General features: G+C 41.2%; 1 protein-coding gene across 1 annotated transcript; it reads left to right on the forward strand.

Annotated features, from left to right (window-relative positions):
* Positions 1 to 1873: 1873 nt before the first annotated feature.
* fem1c (fem-1 homolog c) lies at positions 1874 to 12935 on the forward strand. Its single transcript, XM_055039721.1, has 6 exons — positions 1874 to 3197; positions 8338 to 8507; positions 8600 to 8788; positions 8981 to 9492; positions 9743 to 9919; positions 11058 to 12935. Exons 1-6 carry the CDS (start codon positions 2654 to 2656, stop codon positions 11320 to 11322), a joined length of 1857 nt encoding a protein of 618 aa, XP_054895696.1. The 5' UTR covers positions 1874 to 2653; the 3' UTR covers positions 11323 to 12935.
* Positions 12936 to 13326: the final 391 nt, after the last annotated feature.

The raw sequence follows: 13326 nt of genomic DNA on the forward strand, positions 1-13326 counted from the left end.
CTGTAGGGGGCGGTATTACCAAAGCCAATGGAAAAGATGGAAACATTTATACCAGGGGGTGCCCAAAGTCGGTCCATGAGGGCCGTCATCCTGCATGTTTTAGTTCTCTCCCTGATTTAACATCTGGATCCAATGATGACTCAAAAGGCCTAAGAAGAACACTGACACACTGAAAAGGTTGTTATTACCACCAGGGAGAGAGCTGAAACCTGCAGGATGCCGGCCCTCAAGGACCGACTTTGGGTACCACTTATTTATACTTTAAATTGAAACTACCTTGCCCTTTCGGAAAAAATGAATGATCAACTATGGCAACAATTACGTTTAAACACGCAAAAAATATTGACTGCTATAAAATCTGCTATAAAATATTGTCCTTACCAATTCACATTACAGCTTATATCTTAAAAATGACTGTTTTTGTGCCCCTATGGTTCCAATAAAATGTAAGCAGTAAAGAATACTGTGTCCCACACAGTATATATTTGTACAACATAACTATGTCCACCATTTGCAAATTACTCATATTGCTTCATTGTGCACACATACATTTCGGTCTTATTTGTGCTTTTATAACAGACAAATGATGTTCATTTGCTTTCTCTTGTTTAAATCACATTATGTTTCATTATACTCTATTTTCCTATTTTTATTTCTGCTACTACCTACAAGAAGTTATCTCATTGCATTGCGATGTTTATTAAATCGTATTGCACTAAGATATAACAAACTTTTCTTAATATCAACTATATTTTTTTAATATAGGTAAACTTCAGTCATTACATCGGTTACAGACAAATTCATAATTATGAAGTGGAAAGAAGGCAAATAGATTTTTTATCTTTCTTTGCAAAGTATGGTCCTCATGAGTATTCAGCTTAATACATCCACCACTTGTTGCAGTGGCAACAGCAAATCATTTGACACATGTCTACTAATTTTACACATCTATACTTTTTGCCTCTCCTTTATTCTCACACAGATAGGAAAGATTTCCATATAAAAATGAATTGTCAAGCCTTTTCACTAATTCTCCGTTGGATTTAGGCCTGGCCTTGACTGGGTCATTCTAAAATATAAATATGCTTGGATCTGCATCGTTCCATTGTTGCTCTTGCTGGATGTTTCGGATCGCTGTAGAGCCTCCACTGCAGTATGAAGTTCTGGAGTCTTTACAACTTTTCTTCCATGTTTGCTTAATAGGCAGCTCAATATGTTTCTGAGCAATGTCCCTGCAGAAGAACAGTATTCCCACAACATGGTATTTGCATGTTTCATCATGGTGTGTTCAAGAAAATGTGCGATGTAGGTTTTCCATTTTACAATGTGCTTTGCATGTTGGCCAAAAGTAAAATTTTTGGTTTTACCTGTAATGATAAAAATCCAGCATTTTCCTCACACGTCACAATTCTGCGTTTTTTGGGTTGAACTAGAAAATCCGAGTATTGTAGCATCCCCTATTTATTTATTTATTTATTTATTTTTTTAAATTCAGTCAGCGTGAATACTTTTGCAAGACGATATTAATAAATTTGATTTCCTTTAATTTTGCAGAAGAAATTGTTATTTGGATTCCGGATTTTTTAAAAACAATTTTAATCAGATTTTTTGGTAATCTGATTTTAAAATTTAACCTGACAATTCACATATTTTTACTTCCTCCAAGCTCATGTTTTAGTAAGCCTCATATTTACCGAAGTTTGATCAGTACACTTTTAGTCTTGCTCAGTATTTTTTCCAACTTTAGTTTCCTGCGATTGACTACGTAACAAGCTGTCCGATCTGTGATTGGACAGTGGCCCGTCAGTCATTCCCCTTTAAGGAGCGAAAAGACTGCGTTGAGCTTGTGATTTGATAGAAACTGAGTCGTGATCATCCGGTCTGCTCGTGGGCGGTTAGGCTCCTCTCTAATATACCTTTTACCTCTTTGGGAAATATTCCACCGAGTCAGGTCGCTGAGTGGTTTCACCGGAAGAGTATGACCCCCCGTTTCTCGGGGGTAGAATCAGTTTTCTTTTGATTTTTGCTTTCTTTGACGCGTGTGAGAGGAAACACTCCGCTCTGACACTGGGGGGTATCCCCAGCTCTTTCGGTCGTTTTTCCAGGCTAGGCTAACAGCCGCGGCAGTAGCACGGGATTACGGGCGGCGGTGAATTTCTTCTCTTCGGCTCTAAGAAGAAGGAGGATATAGAAACCGTGAAATGCCGTGGAACAATGACGAGCGAAGGGAACAGAGCTGACGAAGGAGAGGAAGATACACCAGCGGGAGGGAGACGCTCAGACGAGCAGTAAAGCGGTGAAAAGTAGAGCAGTATTCGAGCTTTATCGATCAAGGAAGTTTATTAGCTAACTCGCTAGCTCGCCGTTAAATGTACCGCCTGCTCATCAAGGGTCGTTTGAAACGACTCGGTTATTAATAGACGTAAAGTTTCACATAACCGACTGTACTAATGCCAAAGTGCTAAGGCTGATCTGTAAACAGCCTCGTACCTCTCTGGGCTCTTAACAACAAAAACGGAAGCTAACTAGCTTAGCATTAGCTTGAAATTGGAAGGTTGTAAACAAAGGGTTCCCAGCTCCAAGTGACCCTTGCCTCTTTTGTTTTACCGACATCATTACCCTTTGACCCCAACCGTGAAGCTCGCCGTCAGACATGGATTTAAAGACGGCGGTGTATAACGCGGCCAGGGACGGGAAACTCCGTTTGCTTCAGAAACTGTTGGAGAACAAAGATGGACATGAAGTCACCAAGCTGATGGGCGAGAAGACGAACGGAGCCACCCCGTTGCTGATGGCCGCCCGGTACGGCCACCTGGACCTGGTGGAGTACCTGCTGGAATGCTGCTGCGCTCCGGTCGAGGTCGGGGGCTCGGTGAACTTTGATGGGGAGACAATAGAGGGGGCGCCCCCTCTCTGGGCTGCCTCTGCGGCGGGTCACCTGAAGGTGGTCCAGTCCCTGCTGGGGCACGGAGCTTCTGTCAACAGCACGACCCTCACCAACTCTACGCCCCTGAGGGCAGCCTGCTTTGACGGGCACCTGGACATCGTCAGATACCTTGTGGAGCACAAAGCTGACCTGGAGGTGGCCAACAGACACGGACACACGTGTCTAATGATTTCCTGTTACAAGGGCCATAAAGAGATAGCGCAGTACCTGCTGGAGAAAGGTGCGGATGTCAACAGGAAAAGTGTAAAAGGTAAGTTCAAAAGTGCCCAGACTACATTGTCTCAGCCCAGTTAAGGGTTTAGGGAGGTATAATGGAATATGCGGTTGACCAAAATCGACTAAAGCCTAATTAAAATGTGTGTTTTTTTTGTTTTTTCAAGAAAAACATTAACTACTAATAAAACTAGAATATTTGATTTCTGTCCAGATTTGGTCTTTTCCCATCAGAATTTGACAAGTTAATTTTTTTTTTAAACTTTCATACACTTGTCACATTCTTAGCTTAACTACATGTGCTGTCTGTCCCTAGCAAATCAAGACTTTAGAATCATGGGTAAAATCAGACAAAATATGTTCAGCTTCTAGAAGCCTAGCCAGTTGCATCAAGTCATTTACTCTGTGGTAATCCCTCTTCTTCCTCAGTAAGCAAGGGGTGACTAGGAACAGGGGCACCGCCAGGAATCTCGGGCCCCCTGACAAAAAATTTAATTGGGGCCCCCCTACGCAGCTGCTGCTACAATTTCTTGAGTCTGTCTGACCCATCAAACGCATCACAATTTTAAAGGCTTCCAACTTCCTTGATTTCTTTACTGATACTGATAACGAGCACAATATTTAATGCTCATGAATTTTACTGCTCATGAACAGTCCGCATACAGTATGCAAGTAGGTTGCTTACATTTTTTTCAATTAGTTTTAGATTACTGAATTGTCTCCCCATGAGCAACAGTCAAAAACAATATGCAAAAAAATCCAGACTTCTCAAAAAATGTAGTTGCATTTTATTCAAGCTGCAGCTGCAGTACATGACTTTAATAAAAATGTTTTCTCCGTATTTGTTAAAGATGTCACCATGTCGTGACAATTTGTTATGAGATAGATAATCTGTGAAAACAATCAATCTCCTTCACCTCCTTCCTGAAATAGTATTACAGGCCAAAATAATGCAACGTTCCAACTAAAACAACCAATCAGAACCAGGAGGAGGGTCTTAGTGCTGTCAATCATCTTCATTCACTCGCTTCTAAATGTGCTGATGGTGGAGAAACAACATATCATTACAGGAAAAATGTTTATCTGCCATCACTGGTAGTTATGCTAACTAGATTAAGCATTTACAACAGGCTATGCTAGCCGCAGCATAGCACCGAGCGAGGGGGAGGAAGGATGAGCAGTTACATGAGATTTTGATTGACACAATCTCCTGCAGCCAATCAGTGCCAGGGGAAACGAATGCACTCCTGGATTTGCTGCTTTGCAGACGTCAGCCAATAAGGGTCTCGTGTAGTATTTCTCCTAGAAACTTCAACTTCCCAGGCTTTATTCTGTTTTCAATATTTTAGATGTGCTCTATGAAGACAAACAAAAAACAGTCTTCTAATGGGTTTTCAGTGAATACTGATCACCAAATTTCAAGTCTATAAACCCATCAACCCAATCAATGGCATATACTTGGAATGCACCGTTTTTGTGTTTTTTGATAATCTACATAATCATATACCTTCATGGTTAAAGGGAGATCATCTTTTAATTCATTTTCTGCTGGATTGAAACTGTTGATTCCGATCAAAAAACCAGCAGCACATCTGTTCCCTTTGTGTTGTGATTTTAGAGGTCAGGCCTCAGAGAAAACAAGATATCAGTATTGGCCACTAAACCTAGCCAGATTAGTGCATCAAAATGAACCAGAACCACCACACAGCTTCTAAAACAATGTCACGCGACACAAAAATGGAGATGCATTTGCATATTTCTGGCCTAAATGACTCAGCGTACAACACGAACTTCTGGTTTCACAATGGAAACCTACGTAAACTCTGTCTCTGTCTGGGTGTGTCTGAATGATCAAACTTTGTTGTATTTTTTTTTGTTGTTACTTAGAGTTCCAGAAACACTGGAAGATCACAGGTCATTTACTCATACATCATGTCAATAGTATATGATTACAAATTATAGTATTACATGAACCTCAGTCCTTTGGTATAGAACGTAATGCAACATATGGTGTTTGCACCAAATAACTGGTGCATGTGGTTCAGCGAAGGCTTGGCATGGGAGTTGTGTTCTCAAAATCTGTCTCCATCGTGCTCTCATCATGTAAAACCTGCAGAACAGTGCCAAACCTGCAAGCAGGCACATGTATTAGGTTGGCATGTATTAGTGCCCACCTCCTACACATCATTGATTAAAAAATAAAATTAAAAGAAATCAACATTTCTCATACAGCTTACCTGATTAAATTGCGGTGTATGGATGATGCAACATTAATTTCTGTTCAGTGAGTTTGAACAGGAGCTGTGTTCTCATTTACCAATACAGCTGTGATCATTGGTATATTTTTAACCCCTTACATTTATAATGAGTGACTTCTTTCTGAAAAAAAAAAAAAAGATTGGCTCAGTGATAGTTAATGCAAGTAAGCTAGAAAAAAGTGGTTGAGTCAAATAATAGAAATCACCTAATAATAAACAAACCTCTAGTCTGCTGTCATCAAATTAGTGCTTTTTCTTCCTTTAGTTTCTCAATAACTTGTTAGTGTGGAGGCTTAGCTTCTGCTTTAAAATATTCCGTAGTCAGCCTTTGTTTTCAAATTCTGAAAGTTTCATATCTTCACTATTTATACTTTTTTAGATGCAATGGAAAGCATCTGCATGATTAGGGCCAAAAAAAGGAACAAAAAATATTACAGTATTCTTTATGCAATATTCTTAATACACAAAGCATGTTAAAACAGTTTCTGCAGTCGAGCTATGAAACTCAATCCCACATGTTGGACATTCTAACCTCCTATAGATCGGTCATGTTAAACTGTTGTCAACGTTTTTGTGAAAAATTTATTTTGATCCAGTGGGACCCTCAGTTGTAGTTTTTCCATCATAAACCACTAAATTGAACTTGTATGTTTTTGTTTGCTTCAAAATTGAATAATAGCTGGAGAAAAAGATGCAGGTGGCTCTTACTATATTTAAATTGTTGCCTCTTTTTTTTTAATGAAAGTAAAACATGTGCATCTACTGCAGAAATCGTAGTGGGTTTAATTGAGGAAAAATTCATTTTTGATCTGGTTAAAAGCTTCCTCAAAGATCAGCCCTTTAAGACTGAGATATTTTAGACAGCATCGGTGGAACTAATCAAGGATTTTTTTTATGTAGTTACAGTTTAGAAACTATAAAGAGACATGTGTTTTGTAGCACTCTCAAGACATGGTCTCTGTCACAAGACATTTTTTCTTCTATCTGGGGGGGAAAAACCGACAGAAAAAGGTGAAATTGTATTAAAAATGAAATTGTGTGTGAGCAGCTCTGCTCCATTGCTTTAGGTTTATTTACCTTTTTTATGCTTGACTCATTTGTAGGTCAGTGGGTGGGCGAACAGCAACATGTTGCTCTGGTAATGTTTAAGAGAAATGGTCAGGCTAAAAATGTTCAAAAAATACATTAAGATGTTTTGAAAACTAAAGTCTGTAAGTCTAGTGTTGTAGAAGTATTCACACCCCTTTCTGTCTTTGCCTTTTGTTTTAATAATGTGTTTTCATACACATCAGAGTATTGTATGATTAAATGCAAACGCAAAATTGAGGAAGGGGCAAAAAAACCTCTCCTCTTCCTTCTGAGGAAAATAATCTCCACAACCCGATTCTTCCACAAATGTGTTCCATAATAGACGTGCTGTTTAGTTTTCCCTTTTTTTTAAAAGGCGATATACAATATTAGTTTAGCTTATTTTTGGCATTTAAGCCAGATGGTGTCGTCTGAGCAGATGTATGTTTGCGGTTTCTCTCTCATAGCTTGTGGGGAACTGCAAACGGGACATCCCAGCTATTTTCTTGCCACTCCCCCATTAAGGCCCGATCTGTGGAGAACACAACCAGAGATTGTCCTGTCAGCTGCTGCTGTGGTTTTCTGCATGGATGTCTTGGCTGCTTCTCTAATTGATGGTCTCCTTTTTTAGCCTATCGCTTTGCCAAGTTTGCAGTTGTGCCATGTTTTGTTTTGGGAACAGATTGAACATCTTGCAGACAACTCAAAGCCTGGGTTATAGATTTTTCTTTTACCGAAACCTACTTAGAACTTCTGCATAGCATTCTCTGCTTTTGACCTTTGTCTTCATGATGCTGTGTGCTCACCAATGTTCTCTAATAAGCCGGTGAGGCCTTCAGAAACCAGCTGGATACATGACGTCACACACAGGTGGACTCTGTTTACTAAGTTGGGGACTTTTGAAAGTCGCAGTTTTGCTCTGGGTTTTATTAGACCTGCTCAGTGCATCCAATCACAGTTGTCATCAATAGCTTCCTCTAGCATCGCAGTTGCAAGGGACAGCTTAGCTGCAATATGAGACAGGATTTAACATTGTCGTGTCATTTGTTGAAGATCTGCAAACCAAACATTTAACCAGTCAAATAGACACCAGTAACCAGTGGAGGGGACATTGTGTAATAATAGTCATTGTTTACAGTGTTGCAAAATTATTGCAATTAAATGTTTAGCTTTAATTGTGCAGTTCTACATCTCAATTGGATGCATTAGTAAACTTTCGTTTATATGAAGTCTTATCTCGTGTTTCATAGCCTCATTTTTTTTCTTGTGTATTATCACCATTTTCAGTCGGTGTGTCATAAAATCCAAAAGAAACGGATAGTTTTCGGTTCTTACAAGGCAAACTGAGAAAACATCTGAGATAAATACTTTTAGACGCCACGGTGCAAGGCAGCAGAGTTGTAAACAAAATAAAGTTCACAGATCAAGTCAGAGTTTATTTATATAGCACATTTACAACAACCTCGGCTGACCAAAGTGTCTCACAATAATTATAAAATCATAGGTAGATAAATCATAAAATTAAGTTAAAAAAATAATAAAATTGGCAGAAAATAATACGAATAAAAACCAAGGCAAGACATACTTCAATTCTGTTGCTGCAATTTTACAAAAAGTTGAATCTGTTGAGTATAATGTTTTTTTTTATTTATTTTTTTATTATTTTTCCTTTTGAGACTAAGGACATTTTTCAACGTTATTGAGCTCCTAATGAAAAGATGTTTATTAATTGTGCCTGAGATGAATTCCTAGTTGCCTGTACAGATGCAACATAATTTTTTAAAAATGTTTTGACCGGATATAAATCAGTCTACAGCCTGACTTTAAGACCTGCGTCGTCTCTGATCTCAGGTAACACGGCGCTGCATGACTGCGCAGAGTCCGGCAGCCTGGAGATCATGCGGATGTTGCTGCAGTATGGCGCAACCATGGAGCGGGACGGCTACGGCATGACTCCGCTCCTCTCTGCCAGCGTCACTGGCCACACTAACATCGTAGACTACCTGACGACGCACCAGCAGGTCAGCCGTGCGAGGCGTTTTGTCAGCATGAGAACGTGAGAGTTTGTGTTTTGAATCACTTACTGGAAAAGCCGTGTTGTTTCCTCCCGCAGACGAGTCACACGGAGCGGATTGATGCCCTGGAGCTTTTGGGAGCAACGTTTGTCGACAAGAAGAGAGATCTGTTGGGAGCGTTAAAGTATTGGAAGAGAGCCATGGACCTGAGATACACAGACAGTAACAACATTGTCCACAAACCGGAACCCAAGCAGCTTATCATGGCTTACGACTACGCTAAAGAGGTGAGGATGATTTTTGCTGTCTGTGATTGTTGGGTTTTAAAGAAGTGGAGACTGAGTAAAAGAGACTGCTTGAAACTTTTCTTTGATTAGGAATTGTTTCTCATTTTATTTAAACAATGAAATAAAATCTTTGGTGCTTTCACGATGGTGATATTCCCAAATATATTCAAGTGTTTGAAATCTTCCTTTCAGGTCACAAATGGGGAGGAGCTGGACGGGTTGATCTCCGACCCTGACGAGATGCGGATGCAGGCGCTGCTCATCCGGGAGAGAATCCTGGGCCCCCAGCATCCAGACACGTCCTACTACATCCGTTACCGGGGCGCCGTCTACGCCGACTCGGGAAACTTTGAGCGCTGCATCAACCTGTGGAAGTACGCCCTGGAAATGCAACAGAACAACCTGGACCCGCTGAGCCCCATGACGACCTCCAGCCTGCTGTCATTCGCCGAACTCTTCTCCTTCATGCTGCAGGACAGGGCCAAGGGGCTCCTGGGGACGTCCGTGTCCTTTGAGGACCTGATGGGAATCTTGACGAAGAGCGTGTTGGAGATAGAGCGAGCGGTCAAACAGATCGGGTCGATGCCGCCTGACCCCGCTCAGCTCAGCAAGGCCTTGTCGATTATCCTGCACCTCATTTGTCTCCTGGAGAAGGTGCCGTGTACTGCAGAGCAGGACCATTTCAAGAAGGAAACCATCTATAGGTATGTGGCAGAATGAGAAAAATCATTTTGAAGTGCTATTCTCCAACCTAATTTTGTAAAATGACTAATTTTTTGCTTATGAAATGGGATCAGTGTAACTTTGTTCTCATCAAAGGTCTTTGAACTTTTCTGTCATTCACACCCAAAAACCATGATTCAGTCTCAACATCCTGATTGCCTTCATAAGATCAATGACTCATTGGTGTTTGAGTGTTTTTGACTCAGCGCTTCAAAACTTTTACCCTCTTAGGTTCCTGAAGCTCCAGCCCTGTGGGAAGAACGGCTTCACCCCTTTACACCTGGCAGTGGACCGCAACACCACCTGCGTGGGCCGCTACCCTGTGTGCAAGTTTCCCTCCCTGACGGTGGCGTCCATCCTCCTCGAGTGCGGGGCGGATGTGAACAGCCGGGACGAAGACGACAACAGGTTCGCTTTTTATCAAAAACACTTTGACCTAAACGGTTCCTCTGATTTTATATAGAAATAAATGAATAAAAGGCTTGATGCATTACCTTACAAAAGTATAAATAATGCATGTTACTGGAGCTTTACAGTATGTGATATAGACTATTAGTAAGGACTGCACATTTGTGAACTGGATGGGAAATTTTTCAAGCCTGAAAAATTTAGCATACATTTCTATGTTTCATCTCTTTAATTGTTTCAAGTTTTATTGAGAAAACATCAGAATCTGCAAGAGGCCTATGGGATCGTTGGGAGCTGCTGAAGCGGTTGAATCTGTTGGCAGGTTTTGCTCTCCAACAATGTGATCATCATATAACAGTGGCCTACAGAAGTCCTTTGTTGAAAGAAACCATTAAAAAGTTCAGTTTCTAATTTGCCACACGTTTTGAAATATCCAAAACTCTCCGAGTGGGGGAGTTGCAGGGGACTGTCCCACGACTCCCCGACTCAGTTCCTCCAGACTAGTGGCAGCAGCGATTGGCATACACCTGGTGGAACTGAGAGGCTGCTGAGATTATCACAGGAACTACTTCTCAGTCCAAAACCCCTCAGAATGTTGCTGAAGGCTTAATGGAAAAACATTGTGATGATGTGCTGAAAGAGCCACAGGGTCAATTCCAGGTGTTAAACTGCAAAGGCACGAAATGTACAACATTTTTATAACTGACAATAACATAGTTACGTAATAGTTCTGTAATTGGTAGCATGTATCTTGAAAGTACATATTTATGAGTCAGGATGTTTGAGTTAAAGTCTGGAACAACTTTTTGATAATTTTGAAAACTGAAGTTCAGATTCTCCATTCAAACGATTTATATTGAGCTATTTTGCAAATGCAACAGGCAAAAACGTCAGTGTCAAGATGTACGAAGCTGGTGGAGAAATTCTAAAGCAGACTTGTATGGATTGGCAGATTATACCATTTGCATTTTATTTGTGAACAAAATGTTGTGAACCACATTCTTTCCCTGAGTAACTTCAGCTGTCTGCTGTGGTTTGTGGTCCTCTTTTCAAATGCCCTGAAATTTGAGCTTGTAGACCCTGTCGGGAATAAATTTGTGCCACAACCTAACAATCTTACTCATTTTTTTTCCTGCAGCCCTCTCCACATAGCCGCATCCAACGGTCACCCCGACATCATGAACCTGCTGATTTCCTGCGGGAATCACTTCGACAGCACCAACGCCTTCCAGCAGACGGCCTGCGACCTCCTGGACGAGAAGGAGCTGGCCCGGAACGTCATCCAGCCAATCAACCACACCACGCTGCAGTGCCTCGCTGCCAGGGCCATCATCAAGCACAGCCTCCACTACCGGGGGAACATTCCCGAGAAGCTGGAAGCCTTCGTCTTGCTCCACAGATAATGACTGCACAGTAACGGAGTTGCGAGGGACAGAACGCGGAGTGGGAGCCGACCGTACACGTCCAAGAGCTTTACACACGCTTAACCCACAGGGTGTTCAAAAAAAAAAAATAAACGAAACAGACTGTTATCTGGGTTTGGTTTGCTAGAAGAAACTCACACTAACTACCCAACTTAACCAGGATGGATTGAATTCGCCGAAAGAGCCGCAGCGCTGACCACCATCTGTCGGTGGGGATGTATTAGAATCACGGTGCAACATGGATTATAACCGGTTGTTTCTCTTAATGAACTGAACAGAGGGATTTAAATATTTTTGCTTGAGGAATTTTTTTTTTTTTCATATTCCACAATGCTATTTATTGAATGAAACTTGAGAGATTTTTCTCCATGCTGGCACCCATCCAGTCTCGACATCACCTGCTTCTCTCCTCTCCAGTTTTCAGCCTGCTACTACTGTTCTTATTTAGGTTTTTGCTTTTCCCCTCGCTGTTGCCAACGGACCTCCACTCTTCCTCAGCCACCACCATCAGGTTTTTTTTTTTTTTTTTTTGTACTCTTAACACACAGAGGTTTTGTTCTTTTTCTTTTCTGCTGAGTGGAGTAGACCTTACAGTCATTTGTTTTCCCACTTTGATGTGTAACAAAGCTTTACAAAAGGGGGAGGGGGAACGTAGTGTGTGAACACCATAAGTGCTTTATTTTTCCTATGCACAGGCTGGGCTGTTGGAAAGAGACTGTTGTATTCTGTGCCGGCACTTGTCTGTGCAATATCTCATGAGGTTTTCTTTTGTTTTTCGTTGACTTTGTTGCTTCCTTTTGTAATCCGCCTTGTCGGGTGGAGGTGAAACCATAATGCTGACTCCGTGAGAAGAGTGAACAATTTTTTTTTTGAGCGACTGACGTGCGGGTGTGCATTTTCCATGAGTTGTTTGTTGTATGCGTAGTTTTTTTTTTCTCTCCATGAGTTACACAAACTGAGAGCAGGAGTTTAATGTAGTGGCGCTCATGAAGACTCCATATTGCACACGACGGCCACTGAGAAACCACAGAGGCCGAACTCTCCAGAGTGCCGGCTCGTACACAAAAGTGACCTCGACGTTCGCGCGTGGCTGACATTTGAACGGCACCGTTTCTTTTAGTTTTGTGATTTTTGTCCGACCCGATCGAGCGGCAGAGATTTCTGGGTAGCTCGCTATAACATTTGCCTCGCTGTGCATGTGCAGCCCGTCACCGCGGGAGGCCTCCCATGACGACTCCCACCAGACTTCAGACTGCAGCTGGTTTGTCTTGTACAAGCATTAGGACTGAAAAGCAAGGGAGAAAAAAAAAAGATGCCTCAATACACAGAATAGTAAAGCTTTGTGATCATCATGTTTGCACATTCAGCTCTAGACGTGTGGGTTGAAAGGAAGGAGGGAGGGGAAAAAAGGGCTTTTCATAATTTGTAGGATTTCATATTGCAGTTCCAAACCAGACAGAAGATGTACTAGGGCACCCAGGGCAACTCGATTTGATCGGCACTTTACTACAGCGGAGATTAAGATTTGATATGGCATTAATCAAGTTCATATCTTAATTATCAGTTTGACAATAAAACCATGTTGCACTTGTGGTCTTGACCAAATCTCTTTCTTTCAAAGTGTTTGTGAGTTTTATACTGGTTTTCTGTTTCAAATATTTTAACCTTAATTTATTGGCATTAATAGAACCAAGTGGAATTGAAAATGTTGTATATTCATAAAAAGCCTGGGCAGAAAACAAACATGCATTCATTGGGTGTCTCTGGTTGGCTTGGTTCATATTTCTGCTGCATTTGCTTTAAAAAAAATTAGTTCTTCCTGAACAAAGACGGCAAGTGTTCCCTCCGAAGGGACGATTTGAAACAGTTTGTTCTTTTAAGCCAGAAAAGATTGTGATTTGCACAAAGCTCAATTTGCTTTGTGAAAACAAGGAATCCCATGAAGACAAAAATAGAGAGCACACAAGGAACTATCTGTAAATT

The sequence above is a fragment of the Poeciliopsis prolifica genome, unplaced genomic scaffold, assembly GCF_027474105.1.
Source record: "Poeciliopsis prolifica strain line A6 unplaced genomic scaffold, Auburn_PproV2 SCAFFOLD014, whole genome shotgun sequence".
NCBI lineage: Eukaryota > Metazoa > Chordata > Actinopteri > Cyprinodontiformes > Poeciliidae > Poeciliopsis > Poeciliopsis prolifica.

Excerpts from the sequence above, each read along its gene's own strand:
- fem1c (XM_055039721.1), top strand. The coding sequence starts at position 2,654 with ATGGATTTAAAGACGGCGGTGTATAACGCGGCCAGGGACGGGAAACTC. Across the intron at positions 8,508-8,599 it reads ACCTGACGACGCACCAGCAG|ACGAGTCACACGGAGCGGAT; the intron begins GTCAGCCGTGCG and ends TTCCTCCCGCAG. Across the intron at positions 9,493-9,742 it reads AAGAAGGAAACCATCTATAG|GTTCCTGAAGCTCCAGCCCT; the intron begins GTATGTGGCAGA and ends TTACCCTCTTAG.